The 26,007-nt window shown below is 43.4% G+C and overlaps 1 protein-coding gene across 7 annotated transcripts in view; it reads right to left on the bottom strand.

The window, feature by feature from the left end:
* The window catches only part of FAT1 (FAT atypical cadherin 1), a 325,756-nt gene that overhangs the window by 46,584 nt on the left and 253,165 nt on the right, over positions 1–26,007 (bottom strand). For all 7 annotated transcript variants that reach the window (XR_010177511.1, XM_063920802.1, XM_063920806.1 and 4 more), the window contains 4 exons: positions 20,429–20,626; positions 14,796–15,597; positions 11,977–12,102; positions 11,253–11,410 (listed from right to left, as the gene is read on the bottom strand). Coding sequence is in view for 6 of the 7 variants with exons in the window: in XM_063920802.1 (XP_063776872.1) it covers positions 11,253–11,410; positions 11,977–12,102; positions 14,796–15,597; positions 20,429–20,626 (1,284 nt within the window). In the remaining variant the exon portion in view is untranslated. The remainder of the gene's footprint in view (positions 1–11,252; positions 11,411–11,976; positions 12,103–14,795; positions 15,598–20,428; positions 20,627–26,007) is intronic.

The raw sequence follows: 26,007 nt of genomic DNA on the forward strand, positions 1-26,007 counted from the left end.
TAGTGGATGAAAAAGAAATATCAACATTAATATAAAATTAATAATCTCCAATAGGCTAAGGGTTGCCGTTAGGGACAGCCTTACAGCAAAAAGAGTATGCTGACATTTAAACAATGTCGACATAACATCAGTGTCAGCAATATGAACATGTTGACATAATGAATATTAACTAGATGTATCACACCCATAATATGCGTCATAATATGTATGAGACGGAAAATTTGCTAGAGGGTACAGGGTGCCCCAGTGCACCTTTACTGCAAAACCCACAACCACCGAATGAGTCCTTACATACGGACAACGCATCAGACAACTGCAGTGCCAGTGTTTTACTCAACAAAGCATATCTATAAAGCATGATGTTTTTTTTAAATATTAAGTCTTTTTTTTCTCGTACAATGCATTCATAAATGAAACATTTTCTAGCCAAGAAAACATCAAACATTTTCCACAAGAAACACTAAAAAAGAATAAATGCCTATTAATGAAGATATTTTGAGCATGTTTTTTTTTTCAAGCTCTGCTTGGAATATTTTCAGACAGTGTTTGAGCTCTAGAAGAGCTTGTTCTGTTGCTTGCTCTGAATAAAAAGAAAATGATATCCCATGTAAAAATGATGTCTGTTTTATTACCGGTGATGTAAGTCACCCTGTGTACCAATAGGAAAACTCAAGGGGGTTTGCAACGTGAGAACACAATGCAGCCACTGTAAATAACATACAATGTAGTGAGCAGTAGAGGGTTTGTCTTTTTAAATGTCCTCCTCGGCATGCAGATCTTTTTAAAGCACAACCTTCCAACATATATTTCTTTTCTATCTACCCAGAGCCGGCCCTAGGCCGTAGGCAAACTAGGCAAATGCCTAGGGCATTTGGCATGCCTAGGGGCACAGGCAGCTTCTGCTGATTAAAATGATATGCACCATGCCTATATTCTGTGTGTGACTGTGGCGGTATCTGCATACGAAATGTTATGTTACAGTTTATTTCTGGAAATCACTGTAATGTAGCATTTCGTATGCAGATACAGCCACAGTGTATGTTTTTAAGGACATTAATAATGTGTGTCAAATGTGTAAAGGGCATTACTGTGTGGGATTATGTGTATAAATGCATTACTAATGTGTGGCATGTTGTGTATAAGCTGCTCTACTGTGTGGCGTAACGTATAGAGAGGGCACTACTGTGTGGTCTAACGTGAATAAAGAGCAATCTGGTGTGTTGTAATGTGAATAAGGAGCTATTCAGTGTGATGTAATGTAAATAAGGAACGATACTGCATGATGTAATGTGAATAAGGGGCACTACTGTGAGGAGTAACGTATATAAGGTAAAGTGGTACTACTCTGTGATGTAACGTGAATAAGGGACACTATCGCATGATAAAATAAATAAGTTGCACTACTGTGGCGTAATTTGAATTGGGGGTACTATTGTGTGGCTATGCCCCTTCTCAGCAAGAACATGCCCCTTTTTGGGCTGTGTGCCGAATGTGTGCACTGTTCCTATTTAAAATAAAGGGGGTAGGAGCATCAAAAATGAGAACTGCTATGAGTGAGGGGTGATGGTCCCGGGAAAGGGTGCAGGGGCAGAGGCGGAACTAGCAGCCGTGCTGCGGGCACCAGGCAAAATCTTGCCTAGGGTATCATAATGGTTAGGGCCAGCTCTGTATCTACCCACCAATACATCTGCCTCTTCTACCATGTGACCACTGAGGTGCTTCATGACTGACACCAATGCAAACATTAGAATACACTCTATTCATAAGCAAGCTTTTAGAACGGACTTAAACAGAGAGATAATCAAAATGGTCTCATGTTTCTTATGGAGCTATTTCAATAAAGTCTGTTTCAAATGTTATCAATTTGCTGGAATCTGAAAAATATAGACCAATAACTGAAAGTCTGAGCTAAAATTTATATATTTTGTCGTTGAACTGCAACTAGCACGCTTTAACTTTACAGTAATGTTCAACCTTCGATTTAATAAAATAATTATATATATATATATATATTACATACCAATATTATTTAGTATTTACAAATGTAAAACGTATTATTCTTACGGAAACTGCAAACCACAAATGCAATTAGCTGCTACATTTCAAACCACAAATTCTAACTTCATGACCACTGTAAAGCAAACATATTGATAGGGGTATATGCAATTGCGGTCGAATTCCCGAAAATGTCGAAAAACGGCATTTTCGCCAAAAAAAAATTTTCGACAATGCAATTCAGTACTTTTCGTCAAAAAAACGGACTTTCCAAATTCGACTTTTTGAAATTCGACATTTGTCAAATTCGACATTTCTGCAATGGTACAAATGCGGCAATTCGACAAAAGTATATTCAATTGAAGTTTGGAAATTCGACAACAGTGCTTTCTTTTTCATCCACTAGGGGTCACTGGAGTACTCTTGGGATATGGACGGCGTAGCAGAAACAAAGGCACTGAATATTTAAATTTAGAACTCTCCACCCCTCCATATCCCAGAGTACCTCAGTGTACGACCTCAGTGTTTTTTCCGTGCTCAAAGCACTAACAACGGCTTGTGGGAGTTCCCACACTTTGTGGAAGATTTTTATTAATTTTTCATTTTTACTTTTTAATTTTCAATTTTTACTATACATCCCTTCCCAGTTTATTGAAAAACATGGGTCCGGGATAGTGCCGCTGCAGCAGCGCATGGCGTGTCGGTCCTCACAAAGAGCACCCTCACAGCCACAGGCCCACTGGCCTGCAACAGCTGGACGGAACTTACATAAAGAAGCCCCGTCACAGCCATAAAACAGTGATCAAAGAGCTGGACGGAGCTTACAGAAAGAAGCCCCGTCACAGCCATGAAGAAGGGGTCAAGCAGCTGGACGGAGCTTACAGATAGAAGCCCCGTCGCAGCTACGCCCGGAGAGCTCTGAGCTTAGAAGCCGTTGCATAAGGTATGCTGGGGAAAACGGGGCGGTCAGCGCAGGCGGCCGCCCCGCTGTGTGGGGTCCGTTACATGTGCCGTTCACAGCCGCTCCGTACAGCGCTCCGTCTAAAGTGACCAGGGCGCCGTCAGAGCTGTATGAGATGCAGCCCCCAGACGGGAGACCCGCCGCAGCTTGGCTAGCGACAGCGGCCCAGCAACCGTCCTCCGCTACTTTGCATCGCCTCCCTGCAGTGAGCGTCCCGGCTCACCGCTAACAGCAGGGAGTACAGAAAGAAGGAGGGACGGAGACCCGCCGCACAGACAACAGCGGGGCTCTCACATAGAAATAGTAGACCCGGGCAGCTTGCCTAGCAACGCCGCGCTCCGGCAAGCCGATTTCTGCTGCTCGGGGTTATGGTCCTTCGCCTCCCTGCAATAACTTCCCAGCTCCCCGCTGAGACACAGCGCTACAGGGAGTACAGGGAAGGGGGAGGGAGTGGGGGACCTGGCAGATTACTGCGTGGCTGCAGCTGCCAGATGCTACAAGTGTAATAGGCTGTTGAGCCTATATATATATATTTATCTATAGAAGTTATTAATATTAACAGAAGCTATAGAAGATATTTAAGGCAGAGCTTATATTAAAGGTCATCTGCCTGTGATGTTATTGTATCCTGCATGTGATTGTCAACTGGACTGTGATTATCAGTGTATACTAGACTGTGATTATCATGGGCAGCAGGTATTGTAATTTCTCCTATAAGTTACAATGTAAGCATGGCATGGGGGCCATTTTTAATCATGTTTCCTGTTGCTGCCATAATTCCAGAACATTCCTACACTACATCTCTTCGCCACCGGAGGCGCAGGGGTGTTAGTGGGAAAATTTGGTTCAGGTTTCACATAGGCCCATGTAAACTGTATTTAGCCATAAATATATTTAGCCATAAATATATATATATATATATATATATATATATATATAATTACGCACTTTAAGTCTGTCCTTTGGCTATTGTGGTGTCTGTCTGTATAAGCATACAACACAGACTAAATATAAGGTTTACTATAATGTCTGTACATAAATCTACCGCAAATTCTGTTGGTTTGTACGTTTCCACTCCGACCAGCGGTAAGATCGGAGTCTCGAAAGTTACTCCGCCAGCTCTAACAAAGGATTCTCAGCTTTCCAAAAGCCCAATATCCCTTTGGGTACCAGGGTGTTAATTTATATGGTCTTATAATTTAATCTGACAATTATACAAACCTCACAGCGGTACCTACCACTGAGAAGGGTACATTAGACCAGCAGTCAGATAGTGCGGGGTTTTGACAACCATACATTGCTAATAACAGTGAGTCAGTGTCTCAAATTTTACAGAGATTAGGTAGACTCTAACATCTAATCTGTCGATTTTCATAAACAACAGATTTTCAATGAGTTATTATTTAAAATATCTGACTAACAGTTAACTCTATTTACCCGTTCTAAATGGGACAATGCGTCATTGGTGAAGTCGTCTGTGACAAACATTATAAACAGGATACATTTGGGTCACTAGACACTATATGTATGGAAACAATGACGATCACTGTTAATAAAAAGCGTAAAGCTTCTGCTAACACGATTCTCGCTTTTCATCGTCGCTAGTTTCACCAAAACAAGGACAGAACTTGTTTGATCCTAAATTTGATATTCAGACAAAATATTTTGGCCAACGTTTAATCCCTTTAGACTGCAGTCTTTTCAGGGCTGTGGTACAAAAACAGTCATGACTTGTAACGCCATGGTGCTAAAGTCAACAAGCCAGTGGCTTAACGGCCTCTCAGGCCATCTAGCATTTCCAATTGTGGAAGCGCGCCTTTACACGTGACATTTGCCGGGTTTCCAAACATCCACTCATGGATGTATCAGCTATTTACATCTGCTGGTTTCAGCTGTTTTTATTTCCACACCTGGTACACCAACAGAGTCAGGGTTACTTATTCCCCTCTGTTTGGGGTAGCGAACCGGAGGGCTCCGTCGCAGTCTCAATCAGCAAGTCACTTACTACAGTTGGAAATGGATTTACTGCAGTTAGGACTTGCATAGTTGAAGCCACAAGATTGCATAATTGCGCTTGATCTTTACAAGGCGTACCCATTCCCGTTTGGTCACCGCATCACAGGTTCTGGCGTTTTGCAATACGCCACAACCATTAACCATTTCAGGTTCTACCGTTTGGCCTCTTGTCAGCGCCTCGGGTATTCACCAAGGTGATGTTGGTGTCAATAGCTCATTTCAGAGCCCTAGCGGTGACAATCGTTACATATTTAGACGATCTGCTCATAAGAACTCTGTCTCAACAGAAGTTCATTTTACTTGCGCTACTAACGTACACCACAGTAGCAGGTCAAGTTCGAAAACAATCGCATCTAATCCGTCTGAACGACTTCAGTGCCTAGGTAAGATTATAAATACGGTAAATCAAAGATATTTACCTACTACACCAGAAAGAACAAATATACCATCTAGTACAATAGTGCAAAAGCCACGCACACTAGCGGTACATTGGTGTATTCGCCTATTAGGAACAATGATGTGTTTTCAACGCGCTGGAACAATGATGTATTTTCAAAGCGCTTTAGTTCGCCGGGTTTCAGGGCGAGGGTGTATATACTCTGGACGACAGTCTCAGAGGTTGAGGAGTTGTAGTTAAAAAGACCAGCGACGGGTTCTAAAACGAATCACGACATATTGCTGTCTATAAATGTCCTGGAACTCCGTGCAATTTACAATGCACTACATGCTTCGCTTTCAGTCTGTCCAAGTGCAGTCAGACAACGCAACGGGAGTTGCATACACAACAACAGGGAGGACCGAGAAGCCGCATGGCAATGCGGCAGGTAGTTCGAATCCTCAATTGCCCAGAACACCATTAGGTGATGTTGTCTAAGGGGATCATTCCGGGAGTGGACATCTGTTAGACAGATGATCTCACCCGTCGGGAATTTTATCCATAAAACTGGGCATTTAATCCACAGGTGTTTCATATGTGAATCCACAAGTGGGGTTACCCTCAGGTATACATGATGGCATCTCGCCACAATTACAAACGCTCAGTATGTGTACAGAACGACAGATCACAAGAGCAGTGGCAGTGGAGGTCTCACATTCGTGTGGTCATACAGCTTCGTGTATCTGCCTCCACCATTTTCCGCTTCTCTCTTTTTCTCTCTCCGTTGCTAAAACGGATCATAAAACAGTTCGTCACAGTCATACTAGTGATATCTCATGGGTTTCGGAGAGCTTGCTTCTCGAAGCTCCAAAGAATACTTGCACACGATCTTGGCCCCCTCATAATACGTCCAACCTGTTACAACAGGGACCGTTCGTTGACCCCTATTCACATATGTGCGGTTGACGGGGTGGGGGTTCAGACCGCCCTCTTAAAAAAAAAAAAAAAAAATACATAGGGCATTACAGCGGTATACCAACCATGTTATGAGCTAGGAAGCCGCTTACGGCAGCTCATTATTACACAATTTGGTGTGCCTATATAGGTGGGTGTGAAGCTCAGAAGTTTCCGACATCATCTTTCAAATTACCCGTATTCTGTTATTTACAGACGGGGTGGGATGGAGAACTGCGTTTATCTGCACTGAGGGTGCAGGTATCTGTGTGGTCAATTTATTTTCACAGACGGTTGAATCTATTGCGTAGGTACACACCTTTTTTACAAGGTGTCATCAAGGTGCAGCCTCCATTTATCCCACCTACAGCGCCATGCGACTTGAAGCTGGGTTCAGATTTCTTACAGTTTTCATATTTTTTGAACCCTTACAACAAATGGGGATTAAGTGTCTCAATTGGAAAACGTTTTTCTTCTAGCCGTAGCTTCGGCAAGGGGTTTTGTTTTCATATTTGGGTGCCTTGTATTCCAAGCCACCGTATTTGAGTTTTATCATAACAAAGCAGAACTTCGGACCAATTCCGATTTCTTATTCTTCACATCAATAAACCAATAGTGGTTCCTGTGTTGACAGTACATTCTAGAATTATGAATGTGGTACACGCATAACGCGTCTATATGTCCCGAACGTCTACAGTACGTAATACGTTTACGTTGTTTGTTATCTATCATGCTGCCAACTGGAGTTAGCCAGTTTCTCAGCAGACATTATCCAGTTGTATAAAAATGACTACAAGTCAGGCTTACTTTAAGGCTAAGTTACAGTCGCCTACGTCAGTAATAGCTCATCAGTAATAGCTCATCCCACAGGTTCTGTGGGAATGTCATGACCAGCTGGTCGTGGAGCGTCTACCACGCGGCTACATAGCCTTCAGTGCACACGTTTGTGCGCGTTTACACGTTATCGGCTACATAGCCTTCAGTGCACACGTTTGTGCGCGTTTACACGTTATGAAACGGTTGCGGCATCAGCATCTAGCTTTGGCCGTCTACTGTTACAGGTGTCAAACAGCTCTCCCGCCCACGAGGGAAGCTTTGGTACGTCCCAAGAGTACTCCAGTGACCCCTAGTGGATGAAAAAGAAAATAGGATTTTGGTACTTACCAGGTAAATCCTTTTCTTTGAATCCATAGGGGGCACTGGACGCCCACCCAGAGCAGTTTTACCTGGGTTGTTTTAAGCTCAAAGGAGCTTATGGTAACACATTTTACCAGGATTGTATTAAGCTCAGAGGAGCTTATGGTAAGAAATTTTCACCGATTGGTTCAAATTATAAACGTCTATCGGTTATGGGTCAACTGTTTAGTTGACAGTAACGTTATGGGTCAACTTTGTTGTTGTCCGTTATGTGATAGGAATTCTCCATTGTCAACCTCTCTATAGTCTTGTTCGCTCAGTAAAAAACACTGAGGTCGTACACTGAGGTACTCTGGGATATGGAGGGGTGGAGAGTTCTAAATTTAAATATTCAGTGCCTTTGTTTCTGCTACGCCGTCCATATCCCAAGAGTACTCCAGTGCCCCCTATGGATTCAAAGAAAAGGATTTACCTGGTAAGTACCAAAATCCTATTTTTAGACAGTAAATTCGTCATTTTCAATCCGCCACACTTTGGTGGCGGAATCTAATAAAAAATTAAAAAAACATGTTTTTTTGGTGTTTTTTTTATTGGTAATAGCATATCTATTTATATTAGAAGGGATTATGTACTTGTTTGTCTATTTTGGAGGCACAAGTATTATTTATATATTTTTTAAAATATTATTATTATTATTTTTTTTTTAAATGGAATGGTAAAAATCAGAAAAAAAATTGCGTGGGGTCCCCCCTCCTAAGCATAACCAGCCTCTGGCTCTTCGAGCCGGTCCTGGTTCTAAAAATCCGGGGGGAAAACTGACAGGGGATCCCCCGTATTTTTAAAACCAGCACCAGGCTCTGAGCCTGGTGCAAAAAATACAATTTTACACCAGCATCGGGCTCCACTAGCTGGACAGATAATGCCACAGCCGTGGGTCACTTTTACACAGCGCCCTGCGGCCGTGGCATTAAATATCCAACTAGTCACCCCTGGCCGGGGTACCCTGGGGGAGTGGGGACCCCTTCAATCAAGGTGTGTCCCCCCCAGCCACCCAAGGGCCAGGGGTGAAGCCCGAGGCTGTCCCCCCCATCCAAGGGCTGCGGATGGGGGGCTGATAGCCTTGACAAAAATGAAAGAATATTGTTTTTTTTCCAGAAGAACTACAAGTCCCAGCAAGCCTCCCCCGCAAGCTGGCACTTGGAGAACCACAAGTACCAGCATGCGGGTGGAAAAACGGGCCTGCTGGTACCTGTAGTTCTACTGAAAAAAAAATACCCAAATAAAAACAGGACACGCACACCGTGAGAGTAAAACTTTATTTCACACATGTCGACACATACATACTTACCTATGTTCACACGCCGACCTCTGTCCACTTGTCCAAGTAGAATCCATGGTGTACCTGAAAAAAAAATTATACTCACCTGATCCAGTGTCCAGATTATAATCCACGTACTTGGCAAAACAAAAAACCGAACACCCGGACCAGGCGGACTGAAAGGGGTCCCATGTTTACACATGGGACCCCTTTCCCCGAATACAGAGACCCCCCCGTGACTCCTGTCACAGAAAGGTCTCTTCAGCCAATCAGGAAGCGCCACTTCGTGGCACTCTCCTGATTGGCTGTATGCGTGTCTGAGCTTAGACAGCGCATCGCACAGCTCCCTCCATTAGTTTCAATGGTGGGAACTTTGTGGTCAGCGGTGGGGTTACCCGCGGTCAGCCGCTGACCGCGGGTGACCTCACCGCTGACCGCTAAGTTCCCACCATTGAAAGTAATGGAGGGGGCTGTGCAATGCGCGTCTGAGCTTAGACGCGCAGAGCCAATCAGGTGAGTGCCACGAAGTGGCGCTTCCTGATTGGCTGAAGAGACCTTTCTGTGACAGGAGTCACGGGGGGGTCTCTGTATTCGGGGAAAGGGGTCCCATGTGTAAACATGGGACCCCTTTCAGTCCGCCTGGTCCGGGTGTTAATTTTTTTTTTTTGCCAAGTACGTGGATTAGAATCTGGACACTGGATCAGGTGAGTATAATTTTTTTCACAGGTACCCCGGATTCTTCAGTGACGAGGGGGGCGTGGCAGTCGGCGGGTCAACATAGGTAAGTATGTGTGTGTCGGCAGGTGTGAAATAAAGTTTTACTTTCACGGTGTGTGTCTCCTGCTTTTATTTGGGTATTTTTTTTCCAGTAGAACAACAGGTACCAGTGGGCCCATTTTTCTCCCGCATGCTGGTACTTGTGGTTCTCCAAGTACCAGCTTGCGGGGGAGGCTTGCTGGGACTTGTAGTACTACTGGAAAAAACAATATTCTTTCATTTTTGTCAAGGCTATCAGCCCCCCATCTGCAGCCCTTGGATGGGGGGGACAGCCTCGGGCTTCACCCCTGTCCCTTGGGTGGCTGGGGGGGGGACCCCTTGATTGAAGGGGTCCCCACTCCCCCAGGGTACCCCGGCCAGGGGTGACTAGTTGGATATTTAATGCCACGGCCACAGGGCGCTGTATAAAAGTGACCCCCGGCTGTGGCATTATCTGTCCAGCTAGTGGAGTCCGATGCTGGTGTAAAAAATACGGGGGACCCCTACTCTTTTTGTCCCCCGTATTTTTTGCACCAGCACCAGGCGCAGAGCCCGGTGCTGGTTTTAAAAATACAGGGGATCCCCTGTCAGTTTTTCCCCCGGATTTTTAGAACCAGGACCAGCTCGAAGAGCCCGAGGCTGGTTATGCTTTGGAGGGGGGACCCCACACAATTTTTTTTCGGGTTTTTCCCCGTTTTTTAAAAATCTAATCAAAATCCGTCAAATCGGCCGTTTTTCGACAGCGGGACTGTCGAATCCGTTTTTTATTGAATATGTTGAATTCCGGCACCCACTTGCCGGAATTCGACGGTCGAATTGTGTCGAATTAAAAAACGGGCGAAAAATTGCCGCGATTCGCCGGCAATTGCATATACCCCATAGCCCTCAATCCTGTGCAATAAATGGATTCTCTACTAAAAAACAGGGAAGACTTACAGTATATTAAAGGACAACTCGCAAAAACTCTACAATAAATGTGGCTTTAAAAAAAAATAAAAAAATTGAATGAGTGTTTGCAGTTACAATTAAATAAAAACTTAGCATTTAAAAGTATTATTTAAATTAAAATCTGAATTCAGTGGCATTTGCACTGCAATCACACAGATGCTATTCCATTGAATTTTGACCAGGTTTGACATTTTGGAGCATATACAGATATATCCACACTCACTGTGAGTGTGCATCGTTTGCCACGGTTTGCGAGCACGTGCATACATTTGTACCCACGGTCCATAGGCTTTACATTACACTGTCAAAGGTAAGAAAAGTCGCATCTAGTCGCTCCCGCAATGCATGTGTACGCATCGCAGGTAAGCCGAGTCCGGCCTGTACATGGGTGTGCCTATGTTGTAAACAAAAAGAGCGCGATACTACTGTCTGTAGGAACAAAGCAAAAACCTCCTCTTTTTTTCTGCATAAAAAAATGAGCACTTTCCCAAATATGGTCCCCCCATCCCCCCTCCCTTGATACCTGTCAGCTGTTATTAATACCTGAAAACAATACTAAAAATAGGATGAACAATGTCTTACTGCCTTCTACCCACTATTGCTCTCTAACATCTCAGTTTTGTAACACGGCATATCCTAATTCACGAGTGTTGCTTGTTCAATAGATTGTATTAGTAAAAGCTCAACGCATCAAAACTGTGTGGAACGTGTTTTAAAAACCTACGTCAAGGAAAGCCTGAATATAACTTAGAGTAAAACTGTATTCTCAGAAGTTGCACCATAAAACACACCTCGAGGATGCTATAGTCTGTTCCTCTGGCGTACATGACAACAGCATGAGCAGAATACGTTCTAAGCGTCATTGTGAGCTTCATTTCTTCCTTGTTCTCATTTTCCAACAATCTGTATTTTATGTAGCTGTTCCCAGTGAATGTAACCGATGAGCCAACTACAGTAGGACGCAAACAAATGTATTTCAGCACAGAGAATTTCAATTGGTATTTATTTAGTGACAGTTATGCAAATAAAACATGATTCACGTTTGATCCACCACAGGCCGCACTTAAAAACAAATATAGCAAATCAAAACTGTAAATTAAATTATGTGGATGGCCTGGTACAGAACATTTTTCACAGGTGAATAAACCCTCTGGCTTCATTCTCAACCTGTCATATTATCATATGGCTGAGAGCGTTTGGAGATCAGGGTAAGGTGAAGAGGTGTTGCAGTGTAAGAATGCGCTCCTGAACATAGTCACTTAAACTGTCCAAAGAAATACATGTTCCCTTTAACTGACAAAACCGCAGCCAGATTTCACTTCTATGTGAAATGCAGTCATAGATGGATATTGCAGACCCCAGTATACATCTACAGAGCAGCTAATACTGTGCACCATAGAAGTGCAGTAGCTAGTCCTGAAATTATGGCTGTAAAATACTGGTACTTCATGTCTATATTATTCACATGTTATTAGATGACATTATATAAATGGTTATAACACATGGCAGTCTTACTGTTGCACTGTCGGCCATCTGGGCAAATGCAATTGTATGTCTCTTCTTTTGCATCCACAACACATTCCATACCGTCAGGACATGGATTGGCTTCACAAATACGATTTAATATGGGACACTTTCCTCCTGTTTGACAAGTTAAATCACATTATCATTATTAATGCAGGTCAGACATTTAAAAGAATGCAGGGACCTCTCTGTTGTTATTATGTAATACTATACAAATGATACGTGCGTGCGTGCGTGTGTACAAGCTATGTTTGAGTTTAAAAAAAGAACCACAGTGGTTTGAAACATTGCTATTTGCACAATAAACACATTGGGTTTTTTTCAACTAATCCCGAGTTCCTTTCTTTCTCTCTTATATATATATATATATATATATATATATATATATATATATACACACACACACAGGTTGAGTATCCCATATCCAAATATTCCGAAATACGGAATATTCCGAAATACGGACTTTTTTGAGTGAGAGTGAGATAGTGAAACCTTTGTTTTTTGATGGCTCAATGTACACAAACTTTGTTTAATACACAAAGTTATTAAAAATATTGTGTTAAATGACCTTCAGGCTATGGGCGGGATGTATTAACATACATCGCCGCACCTCGCCGGTTACCGCAGCAATGTTGATCGCGTATGTACTAACATATGCGATCAACATCGCGATGCGGTGACGGAGGCCCCCCGCGATACCTGTTAGGTGGTCTGCGGGGGGTCTCCGTCACCTCCATGGGGTCCGCACACTGCCTTGATGCCGGGTAGCAGCAGCAGGCTGCCCCCGGCGCCTCCTCCTCCCCCCTGCAGCCGGAAGGACGTCCGACTGCGTTGCTAGGGGGAGGAGGAGATTACCTTCCGGGTCCGGGGCATCATGGAGGAAGGTAAGCTGGGGGGGAGGGGGGGAGGCGTCTGCGGCGGTGTCGACGGTGTCGGCGGGTTGCGGCGGTCGGCGAAAAGAAGCCCATAGGCTTCTATAGGGTATCGCCATCCAGAGATGGCGATACCCTGGACGCCGAAAACGCGGCGGTAGGGTGTTAGTAAATCATGGTGATGGGACCTAAATCTAAGCACAGAATACATTTATGTTTCAAATACACCTTATACACACAGCCTGAAGGTAATTTTAGCCAATATTTTTTATAACTTTGTGCATTAAACAAAGTGTGTCTACATTCACACAATTCATTTATGTTTCATATACACCTTATACACACAGGGCGGGATGTACTAAAGCAAAAATGCGGTAAAACCCCCGAAAACGGGGGTTTTACCGCATTTTCATATATCTCATTGTGGTATGCAATTATTCAGAAATACGGAAAAATCCGATATCCAAAATACCTCTGGTCCCAAGCATTTGGGATAAGGGATACTCAACCTGTATATATATATATATATATATATATATATATATATACACACACACACACATACATACATCCTGAACTCTGAGAGGAACACAGCACTCTGCATTGTCGTGGACCCATTGAAAGGTTTATATGTCAATTGGATCTGTATCCACCCACATAGAGTCAGGGATAGACCTTGAACATATCTAAATTCGGTCTCATATTTTGACCACACCATATTTATGAACTCCATTTAATTATGGGTTCTTAATCAATGGATTATTTGATGTAGTCTACTGGTTTTATACCTGCTTTTATTGACAAACACAGTGTGATTCATACCCCTATGGGATTACATTAAACCTTCTGGCACTTGAATTACCCCTGAGGAAGTCCCAAAAAAGGACGAAACTCGTTGGGTTTTGTTCTAAAACTGTTATCCATCTGTGCCACATGCTGTTTATGAAGAACTGTCACAAGCAATAAGCCCTATCAGGACTTCAATTTAACAGAAAATCTTCTTGAATCTACTGGTTATAATAATGTACAAAGTCTCGAGAAAATCTCATTGTAATTTTAAGTGACTGTATGTGATTGTGATTTTTTTTGCATTAAATACTAAAAGATAGTTTTTAATGTGTTTCATTTATTGATGTGATATACAGTATTATCTTTTAAGCGCCCTTAGATCCACTCTCTCTCTCTCTGTATATATATATATATATATATATATATATAGACAACAAGAAGGTCCGGCACATTCTTTTGTCTTTTGCTTCTAACCTAATGTCTGTTCGATTCACCAGCTATATATTTGTATGTATTGACTAGACGTTTGCTCTTGGTTATATATGGCATTATAGCATTCTAATGTTTATCTTGCGATGTTTCTATTTGCATGTATCCTAAAGTTAACAGCCACATTATAGTAGCATACGGCAGCTGGTGTGTTGATACTGGTTGTCATGGTGACGGTTCTTACACGTGTCGTATGACTTCCTCCTACAGGACGTCATTACGTCATTCTCAGTGCGCTTCCGCCGGGTGTGCAGTCCCGTCGCGGTAATTGGCACTTCACTGGGTGATACCTGCTATATAAGGTAGGTTGTTTTATGTTCTTGTTGTATCCTGATGAAAATGCCTAAATAAACGGCATTGAAACGTTGTGTTTTACGAAGCTGTACGACTGTTTTATTGGAGTGCCGCACCTACCCTCTGTATATATATATATATATATATATACACACACATATATACATATACACACACACACACACATACATACATAAACACAGAGAACATGTCTTTGTAATGTTGCTGTACATTCCGTCATCTTAGTATGGGGCTTACCATTAAGGGGCCATTTAAATAAAATATTATAGTAATAATATTAGTAGCCAACATAAAAAATAATGTGTAAAGTGACAAGTATCTCCTCGATGCTGTAATTCCCCTTACCTTTGCACAAGCATACAGCTCTCCTCAGGTGTCGCGGTGTCACAAAGCTCAGCCGTGCAGTACTGTGTGTTGACATGACATTCTCATCTACAGATATCTTCTCATCACAAAATCTCAGGGGACAATCCATGCCAGCACAAAGCTTATGGAAGACCTCAAGTATTTTAACGCCACTGAAGTCTTCAATATCGGCGATAGAGGAATTTATCTTTTGGATAAGAAGCTTAGGTGCAAAATGTGTGCTGCCAGGCTTATCTACAGCCAGCAGGACATCAAGGTTTGCAGGTGGGTCAGAAGGTTGCAAGCTGAGGATCTGAACATCAATTTTCCGCCCACCCAAAATGTTTTTCAAAGTTCTTTGAAAGTTTCGCCAGTAATCCCCAACGAATTCCTCTGGGGAGAGGTTGGAGAAACGGAATGCTATGCTGTGATTGAGCAACTCTTGTGTAATTTGCTTGATATGAACGGTGATATCAGCTGATGTCGTAAACATTCCATCAGTCACACTGACATTTAGCAAATACTGGCCCACATCCAGCTTCCTGTGTGCTATCACCTTGCCCCCAGTGCTCGAAACGGAGAAGATGTTTTCCACCTTGGGATCCAGACTGTAAGTCAGTGTGTCATAAACATCCTGGTCTGTTGCATGAATCTTTCCAATCACGCCTCCTGCATACTCTTCCCCGAATGTTGTAATGTATATTTCTAGCGGTAGAATTGCCGGAGGGTAGATACTCTCTTCAATCACTCGCACATCAATATTCGTTGTTGATGACAATGATGGTTTACCGTTATCCGTCACCTGGAGGTAGAAAGAGAAATTACATGGAGCAATGAGTGTTAGTTCACCCTAAATTGTCCATCAGAGGCTATAAATGTTTCTTTAGAAAGCTTATAGTGTTACATGCAGTGACTTTTGTGTATTGTGTGTGTTTTAAAAGCTAAATATTACATTGTTACATTTATTACAATATATAGAGTAAAGGTGGGTACACACTGGTAGATATATCTGCGGATCAATTGATCGGCAGATATATCTATGGACGGATCGGGCAGTGTGTTGAGAATACACACTGCCCGATCCGTCGGGGACTGACGTCATGAACTGGGCAGGCGTGTACACATGCCCGCCCAGTTCAGCTGTCAATCACCGCCGGCTGCCGCAGCATGTGTACGTACACACAGAGCGACGCGCCAATATATCGGTAGATATATTGGCTGTCGGCTGTGCTGCGGGCCCGACGCTATACGTCTGTGAACTACGGAGTTCACAGACGTATCGCCCGTACACACTGGCCGACGGACCCGCGATATATCAGCTGTTAAAGAGAACGGCCGATATATCGGCCAGTGTGTACCCACCTTAAGTTAAAGTTGTCTCATCTGTACTTTTCTAGGAGTTTTTCAGCATTGGGAGTTTAAACAACCCCCTTTTTCAGAGGCTGCTATACTTCCTTGCCCTAAGACTGCTGCCCTGTAAGTAATATAGCTGTCTTCCATGCTCCTATTGTACTGGGGACCTATCCCAAAGGGATGCAGAAGTACTGTCAAAGATCTAAAACACTGATCTAAAAACAATGGTAGAAGATACAAACTTCTGTATTGGATTGACATGATACTGGACACAAGTATGGTGGACAACTGCATTAAACAGTACCACTGTGTTAGTCTTGGGGTACTTAAGAAAGAAGGGGGTATAAGATCCCAGAAAAAGGTGGTGACCTGCTTTAATGATGGAGGATGCACATTTTAATAACACTGCTTTGTTTCTAGAAATTGTTTTAATTTCTAAAACCTATTGTTATACTGCTGCTCATAAGGGTAACGTATGAAATATATATTGGGATGAGAATGAGGATATTTTTTATTTATATATAAAGGAGCAGATGTACTAAGCATTGGAGAGAGATACAGTACCAGCCAAGCAGCTCCGTACTGCAATGTTACAGGCTGTTTTTGAAAAATAAGTTAGGAGCTGATTGTTTGGTAGTTTCTCTCTCTCCACTTTATCACTCCCCAAGGATTAGTATATCTGTCCCCAAAATCTAAAATAAATACACATAATACAATAATATGCACATAATAAATAAGAGGTTTTATGGTTGTTGTTAGCGCTGAACTTTTGTGATCCGAGTCTACCCGAGCCGCGGCTCTGGGTGTCCCGCCAGGCTCAGATTCCACAGAGGCAAATCATCATTCTCCCGCCTTTGGATTATCGCCAGTTTTGGACTCTATATAAGAGTGCCGCGACCGGGACTAGGTGCCATTTCACCCTGCCCAGACACGCTGCTATACTCTGCTGTAAATTGGCTGAGATGTGTGTATCGTCAGTGTATACCAGGGGCACGCTGCAGTGTGCTGCGCTGTACTCTGCACTGGTAAAATTGGTTGTGATGCGCCCATCTAAAGTGGCTATGTGTTCACAAGCAACACTACAGCGTGTAATGTCATTGTCAGTTGCAAAAAAAGTTTAAAAAAAACTTGTGTGTGCTGTATCTCTGAGGAGAGTATAGGGGTGTCCACATTAGCTATGTGTGAGGCTGACATTTCTCACACTGTCCTCATAGCGAAGCCTCTTTTGCCTCCTTCCACAATTTCTGCAGAGGTGGGGAGCAGTACAAGTAAAGATGGTAATGTGGACATACCAGAAATTGAGGATGCTTGTATGGAAGTAGAACAGGATGAGGGAGATGTGTGTGTACTACTACTATCTTACACTGAGGATGTTGACGATGTTGTTTGTGTAAGTCAGCCACCAGTGGCTGCAGTTTTTGCCTGTGATAAAAAGAAAGCCATTGTGATGCCTGGACATAAGACCAAAAAAGCCACCTCTTGGGTGTGGAATTATTTTTACCCAAATCCTGACATTTGTGAAGGCATCTGCTGCATTTGTGGCGCCAATGTTAGTAGAGGTAGGCATGTTAGCTATCTAGGCCCCTCCTCCATGTTACGTAATTTAATTTATAAGATTATAATGTATTGAACACCCTCATCATCATCAACCTCCTCATTAGTGATCAGAGGTAGTCATTTTAAAAAATTGTTCTGTGAGGACGTAAACAAACCAAGCACCTCGGCCACAAAAGTGGCAGTCCCTGTCGCTGAAGTGCTTGGTCTGTTAGACTGTTCATATTCTTTTTAATATTGAACATAAGGTTGGATGGCAGAGCACAAGGACAATTCATTGCAATGTTTCTTAGATGTGCTATAAACGGTCATGTGTTTGTGCCGCTGCTCTGTTGCTTAGTAACCAGCCAGCTCGCTGCAGCCATTGGCCTAAAGCAGATGAAAACAATATTGTTAGCTGTGAGGGGTCACAATTGCCAGGACATGAGTGGAAATTAATGTTATTGAGGTTAATAGTACACTAGGAACAAAGAAAAAAAGCCCATGTTAAGTGATTTTAGGGTTTTCTGGAAATTTTTTGGAAAAAAAAAAACAAAATCAAAACCACTGACAGCCGAAATGCAAAACTGAATCCGAAACCAAAATGGAGAACAAATTATAGCCAAAATCAGCAAAAATGGTCTGGCGAACATCTCTAGTTGTTATACAGGAAAGAAAACAGAATGTGTATTTACTTTTACTTGAGCAATGCACTTATTTACCAGTAGATGGAGGTAAAGCACATTTTAGCATGGAAAAAGTAGGTCTTGATGACTATCCTATGAAACGTTATATTAGCAGAATGTTTCCTGTCTGCAACATTTGACAGTGTGAGGTTTTAAACCAGACATTCTAAGATATAAAAGTAACCTCAGTCTGCTATCACGAAGCAACTAATAAGCAGAAAAAGAATCTATAAATGTACTTGCTTCAAGGAATAAAAACAATTTCTTTTGTTTTAATAAGCTCTCATCTGAATTAAGTATGTTTGAGTGGTACGTCATGTTGTAGGCGGCATAATCAAATAGCATTTGAAACAAACATTTGCTGGCAACAATAGGAGATTACTTGCATGGAAAGAATTCAATGGGCCAGAGGAAATTTAGAACAGAATAATAGATCATCTGTGTGCCCACTGTTTCATTCTTTTATTTAAACCAACAGGAAGTTGTTCTGAATCCATATGCTTAATTAACAGTGTAAATTGCTTAGACATCAGTTTAAGCAGTACCTATTGCTCAACTGCAACTGTCATTTCTCTGAAGTTTGCACAAAGGAACAATGCAATTAAAACAAAGATGTAAAGGTAAATTGTTCCCCATGTAATTTTTGGCAGCAAAATTAAAATGTATAACCTTTTTTGTAAATAAACAAATTAAAAATAAAATAATAATAATAATAATAATAATAATTTAACACATCTAATTCCTTATATAGACATTTAATTTAATGTTACAGGCTTTAACAAACATCATTACTTCTGACAATTAAGATAAGGCCTTGACAGGGCAGATATTGTATATGTACAAATGGATATAGTGGCACTATATGTGGACCATATGGCTTTTGTGATTGATGCATACATATGTCTGGGGCTGTCTGAGACTAGGCTCTCCTGTCACCTTGCTCCCTCTCTTCCTCCTCCTCCCATCACTAAAACCATTGGGCTCCAATCACCTACTGCAGCAGTTAGCGCACTTGAACACAAATAAGTAATACGTTCTCCCTCAGCCATGGTTATTAGCACGGCAGTGACTGAGAGCTGGTACCTCTATTTTATGTGTTCTCCATTTTCACAGCGAAGAGTTTAAGAGTGGGATTGGTATTCGCTCTATATAGTGTAGGGTTGCACTGTGGGCAATTCAATTGTAGACTTTCAATATAAGAAAAAAAATAGAAAACAATAAACCACAGCCAATATAAAACTTTAAACCAGCTCATAGTAAGTACTGCATGTACTAAAGAGTTACTGACATTGTCATAATAAAAAGACAATAAAATACAATGCATACCCAAGGAGATATCTGCTGAGGACTATAAACACTGCTAGAAATGCATTTAGGCAGAGGCGGAACTACCATTGGTGCAGCAGGTGCATTGCACCGGGCCCATGAGGACTAAGAGGCCTACTCTGCCCTGATCAGCAATGTATTTTCTGATTAACTGCTGACACCTCACAACCGGAGTAATTGGCATGGTCAGAGTCTGCCTGACCCAGTGCCAAACTGAGGAAAGCACAAGGGGTGGGGGGTGCTATTTTCCAGCCCCCTCCAAGACACATGCCTCCTTTCTACACACTACTCAGGGCAGTGTGCATGTACCCCTGTCACCCACTGTCTCTCCCTGCCACCCACTGCTGTGTGGCATATTGTGAATTTGGGTTGGAGTGGAGGAGGGGGGCCCGAATTCTATTTTTGCAGCTGGGCCCACCACTCACAAGTTCCGTCACTGCGTTTAGGTATCTAATATCGGCAATCATCATACTGTACCAACTGACCGGAATAGGCTGGTTTTCCACCGGATGTCAAACCTCAGTATGTATGGGCTCAAAAAGGAATAGAGAGCAAATCAATACCCAATGTGAATGGCAAATCCAGACGGACAATGAACTAACTATTTTTGTTGTCTGCACTACTGCTCTGATCATGTGCATGTTCCCGGGGTATATATATTTATTATGAGCAGGTTGACCATGGATATAAATTCCCACAAGCAGGCTCATGGTGACTTTTTACCAGTGCTCATACCTGGACTTGAAGTAAAAAGTGATCGGTGGTTTTCCGGTTCAGCGCAGCTGCAGTTGTCAGTACTCCTAGCTGGTTAATCTGAAAAGTATTATCCTCGTTTCCACTCAGAACTGTGAACGTAAAAGGAGGGCCGTTGTGAGACGAATCCTTGTCTGTCACCACCAGCTGCAGGACACTAAAGCCAATCGGCTTATTTTCCTGTAAAGAAACATTTATTTTTATTTTTTTCTACAAGATTGCCACAGTTTGATATAATGGTCTAGAAAATAACAATCACTCAGGTGAACAGAAAAGGTTTTAAAAGTCATCGCTATTTCCCAGGAAGGCACCGGTATGAGAAATGGATCATAATAGAACCAATGAGATTTAAGCAAGAGTGAAGCACAAACATATAAACTGACAAGAACGTATCAATGTGTAAACTTTGTGTCTGTAGTCTGTATTGCATACTCCAGTGCATACTGTAAATTAGCCTGTTAGGGTATCAGGAGGGATACAGAAACTTTGGAGTCTAAATAAAGATGACAGAACACAGTGAAATCCATTTTGGCAAGTGCTTACTTTGCTGATCCTGTATACATGAAATCCTATATTAATGAAACTTCAAGTGCTTGTTAGTCACCATTGTGTAAAAACTGTTGTCAAACCAATTTAAGATTTCCTATAACAAAACTTGTGTGAAGTAAAATTAAATCGAAGAACTTTGTTTAGCCTTTGGCATTTTCTCCCTAATCAGGAAGACAAGTACACACAGCCCAAAGCAAAGCCTTAGGTTTCTGAAGACGGGGGAATCAGAAGACAGCAGCGCTGAGAGAGCGCAGTGGGAGCAGATAGAAAGTTACACCTGCCACTGATATATCCTCCAGCAGTAAAATACTCTTCTACAGTATACAGTTCACAGAGACCAAGTCTGACTTAACTGTATGACATTTTAAGACCAATTCTAAAAACTGTTTTGGAAGTTTGGCTTTGGACCCTAAGGGGCATATGTATTATAGCTTGGAGAGAAAGTAACAATCAGCTCCTAACTGACATTTGTCAAACAGAGGGTCAGATGAATTAAGCCTGGAGAAGTGATAAAGCAGTGATAAAGAAGTGATAAGTGGAAGGTGATAAAGCACCAGCCAATCAGCTCCTGTCATTTATCAAACCTGTAATGATTGGCTGGTGCGTTATCACCTTCCACTTATCACTCCCTTATTACTGCTTTATCACTTCTCCAGGCTTAATACATCTGCCCCAGAGCCTGTAAACTGATAGGAGCTGATTTGTTGTTATTTTATATCTCTCCACTTTCGCTCTCTAAGCTTTGATACATATTGGCCACCTGATAGATACTGCTTTTGAGATGAAAAGAAAAAATAAGATTTTACTTACCGATAAATCTATTTCTCGTAGTCCGTAGTGGATGCTGGGACTCCGTAAGGACCATGGGGAATAGCGGCTCCGCAGGAGACAGGGCACAAAATAAAAGCTTAAGGATCAGGTGGTGTGCACTGGCTCCTCCCCCTATGACCCTCCTCCAAGCCTCAGTTAGGATACTGTGCCCGGACGAGCGTACATAATAAGGAAGGATATTGAATCCCGGGTAAGACTCATACCAGCAACACCAATCACACCGTACAACTCGTGATCTGAACCCAGTTAACAGTATGATAAACGCAAAGGAGCCTCTGAAAAGATGGCTCACAACAATAATAACCCGAATTTTTGTAACAATAACTATATACAAGTATTGCAGACAATCCGCACTAGGGATGGGCGCCCAGCATCCACTACGGACTACGAGAAATAGATTTATCGGTAAGTAAAATCTTATTTTCACTGACGTCCTAGTGGATGCTGGGACTCCGTAAGGACCATGGGGATTATACCAAAGCTCCCAAACGGGCGGGAGAGTGCGGATGACTCTGCAGCACCGAATGAGAGAACTCCAGGTCCTCCTCAGCCAGGGTATCAAATTTGTAGAATTTAGCAAACGTGTTTGCCCCTGACCAAGTAGCTGCTCGGCAAAGTTGTAAAGCCGAGACCCCTCGGGCAGCCGCCCAAGATGAGCCCACTTTCCTTGTGGAATGGGCTTTTACTGATTTTGGTTGTGGCAATCCTGCCACAGAATGTGCAAGCTGAATTGTACTACAAATCCAACGAGCAATCGTCTGCTTTGAAGCAGGAGCACCCAGCTTGTTGGGTGCATACAGGATAAACAGCGAGTCAGATTTTCTGACTCCAGCCGTCCTGGAAACATATATTTTCAAGGCCCTGACAACGTCAAGCAACTTAGAGTCCTCTAAGTCCCTGGTAGCCGCAGGTACCACAATAGGTTGGTTCATGTGAAATGCAGAAACCACCTTAGGTAGAAATTGAGGACGAGTCCTCAATTCCGCCCTGTCAGAATGAAAAATTAAGTAAGGGCTTTTATATGATAAAGCCGCCAATTCTGACACACGCCTGGCTGAAGCCAAGGCTAACAGCATCGACACCTTCCATGTGAGATATTTTAAGTCCACAGTGGAAAGTGGTTCAAACCAATGTGACTTTAGAAAACTCAACACAACATTGAGATCCCAAGGTGCCACTGGAGGCACAAAAGGAGGCTGTATGTGCAGCACCCCTTTTACAAAAGTCTGAACTTCAGGTACTGAAGCCAGTTCTTTCTGGAAGAAAATCGACAGGGCCGAAATTTGAACCTTAATGGACCCCAATTTTAGGCCCATAGACAGTCCTGTTTGCAGGAAATGAAGGAAACGACCCAGTTGAAATTCCTCTGTAGGGGCCTTCTTGGCCTCACACCACGCAACATATTTACGCCAAATGCGGTGATAATGTTTTGCGGTTACGTCCTTCCTGGCTTTGACCAGAGTAGGGATGACTTCTTCTGGAATGCCTTTTTCCCTCAGGATCCGGCGTTCAACCGCCATGCCGTCAAACGCAGCCGCGGTAAGTCTTGGAACAGACAAGGCCCCTGCAGTAGCAGGTCCTTTCTTAGAGGTAGAGGCCACGGTTCGTCCGTGAGCATCTCTTGAAGTTCCGGGTACCAAGTCCTTCTTGGCCAATCCGGAACCACGAGTATAGTTCTTACTCCTCTCCTTCTTATGATTCTCAGTACTTTTGGTATGAGAGGCAGAGGAGGGAACACATACACTGACTGGTACACCCACGGCGTTACCAGAGCGTCCACTGCTATTGCCTGAGGGTCCCTTGACCTGGCGCAATATCTGTCCAGTTTTTTGTTTAGACGTGACGCCATCATGTCCACCTTTGGTTTTTCCCAACGGTTTACAATCAGGTGGAAGACTTCTGGGTGAAGTCCCCACTCTCCCGGGTGAAGGTCGTGTCTGCTGAGGAAGTCTGCTTCCCAGTTGTCCACTCCCGGAATGAACACTGCTGACAGTGCTATCACATGATTTTCCGCCCAGCGAAGAATCCTTGCAGCTTCTGCCATTGCCCTCCTGCTTCTCGTGCCGCCCTGTCTGTTTACGTGGGCGACTGACGTGATGTTGTCCGATTGGATCAACACCGCCTGACCCTGAAGCAGAGGTTTTGCTTGACTTAGGGCATTGTAAATGGCCCTTAGTTCCAGAATGTTTATATGAAGAGATGTTTCCATGCTTGACCACAAGCCCTGGAAATTCCTTCCCTGTGTGACTGCTCCCCAGCCTCTCAGGCTGGCATCCGTGGTTACCAGGATCCAATCCTGAATGCCAAATCTGCGGCCCTCTAGTAGATGAGCACTCTGCAGCCACCACAGGAGAGACACCCTTGTCCTTGGCGACAGGGTTATCCGCTGATGCATCTGCAGATGCGATCCGGACCATTTGTCCAGTAGATCCCACTGAAACGTTCTTGCATGGAATCTTCCGAATGGAATCGCTTCGTAAGAAGCCACCATTTTTCCCAGGACCCTCGTGCACTGATGCACTGAGACCTGTCCTGGTTTTAGGAGGTTCCTGACTAGCTCGGATAACTCCCTGGCCTTCTCCTCCGGGAGAAACACCTTCTTCTGGACTGTGTCCAGAATCATTCCTAGGAACAGTAGACGTGTCGCTGGAATCAGCTGCGATTTTGGAATATTTAGAATCCACCCGTGCTGACGTAACACTACCTGAGATAGTGCTACTCCGACTTCTAACTGTTCCCTGGATCTTGCCCTTATCAGGAGATCGTCCAAGTAAGGGATAATTAAAATGCCTTTTCTTCGTAGAAGAATCATCATTTCGGCCATTACCTTGGTAAAGACCCGAGGTGCCGTGGACAATCCAAACGGCAGCGTCTGAAACTGATAATGACAGTTTTGTACTACAAACCTGAGGTACCCTTGGTGAGAAGGGTATATTGGGACGTGGAGATAAGCATCTTTGATGTCCAGAGACACCATATAGTCCCCTTCTTCCAGGTTCGCTATCACTGCTCTGAGTGACTCCATCTTGAATTTGAACCTTTTTATGTAAGTGTTCAAGGATTTCAGATTTAAAATTGGTCTCACCGAGCCGTCCGGCTTCGGTACCACAAACAGCGTGGAATAATACCCCTTTCCCTGTTGCAGGAGGGGTACCTTGATTATCACCTGCTGGGAATACAGCTTGTGAATGGCTTCCAAAACTGCCTCCCTGTCGGAGGGAGACTTTGGTAAAGCAGACTTCAGGAACCGATGAGGGGGAAACGCCTCGAATTCCAGTTTGTACCCCTGCGATACTACCTGTAGAATCCAGGGATCCACTTGCGAGTGAGCCCACTGCGCGTTGAAATTCTTGAGACGGGCCCCCACCATATCTGAGTCTGCTTGTAAAGCCCCAGCGTCATGCTGAAGACTTGGCAGAAGCAGGGGAGGGCTTCTGCTCCTGGGAAGCGGCTGCATGGTGCAGTCTTTTTCCTCTTCCTCTGCCCCGGGGCAGAAAGGAGTGGCCTTTTGCTCGCTTGTACTTATGGGAACGAAAGGACTGAGTTTGAAAAGACGGTGTCTTTTTCTGCTGATGTGGAGTGACCTGGGGTAAAAAGGTGGATTTTCCAGCCGTTGCCGTGGCCACCAGGTCCGATAGACCAGCCCCAAATAACTCCTCCCCTTTATACGGCAATACTTCCATGTGCCGTTTGGAATCCGCATCCCCTGACCACTGTCGCGTCCATAACGCTCTTCTGGCAGAGATGGACATAGCACTTACTCTTGATGCCAGGGTGCAAATATCCCTCTGTGCATCACGCATATATAGTAATGCATCCTTTAAATGTTCTATAGTTAACAAAATATTGTCCCTATCCAGGGTATCAATATTCTCGGTCAGGGAATCCGACCATGCGACTCCAGCACTGCACATCCAGGCTGAGGCGATTGCTGGTCGCAGTATAACACCAGTATGTGTGTATATACTTTTTAGGATATTTTCCAGCCTTCTATCAGCTGGTTCTTTGAGGGTAGCCGTATCAGGAGACGGTAACGCTACTTGTTTTGATAAACGTGTGAGCGCCTTATCTACCCTAGGGGGTGTTTCCCAACGCGCCCTAACCTCTGGCGGGAAAGGATATAATGCTAATAATTTTTTAGAAATTAGCTGTTTTTTATCGGGGGAAACCCACGCTTTTTC

Source organism: Pseudophryne corroboree, chromosome 1 (genome assembly GCF_028390025.1).
Source record: "Pseudophryne corroboree isolate aPseCor3 chromosome 1, aPseCor3.hap2, whole genome shotgun sequence".
Taxonomy (NCBI): Eukaryota; Metazoa; Chordata; class Amphibia; order Anura; family Myobatrachidae; genus Pseudophryne; species Pseudophryne corroboree.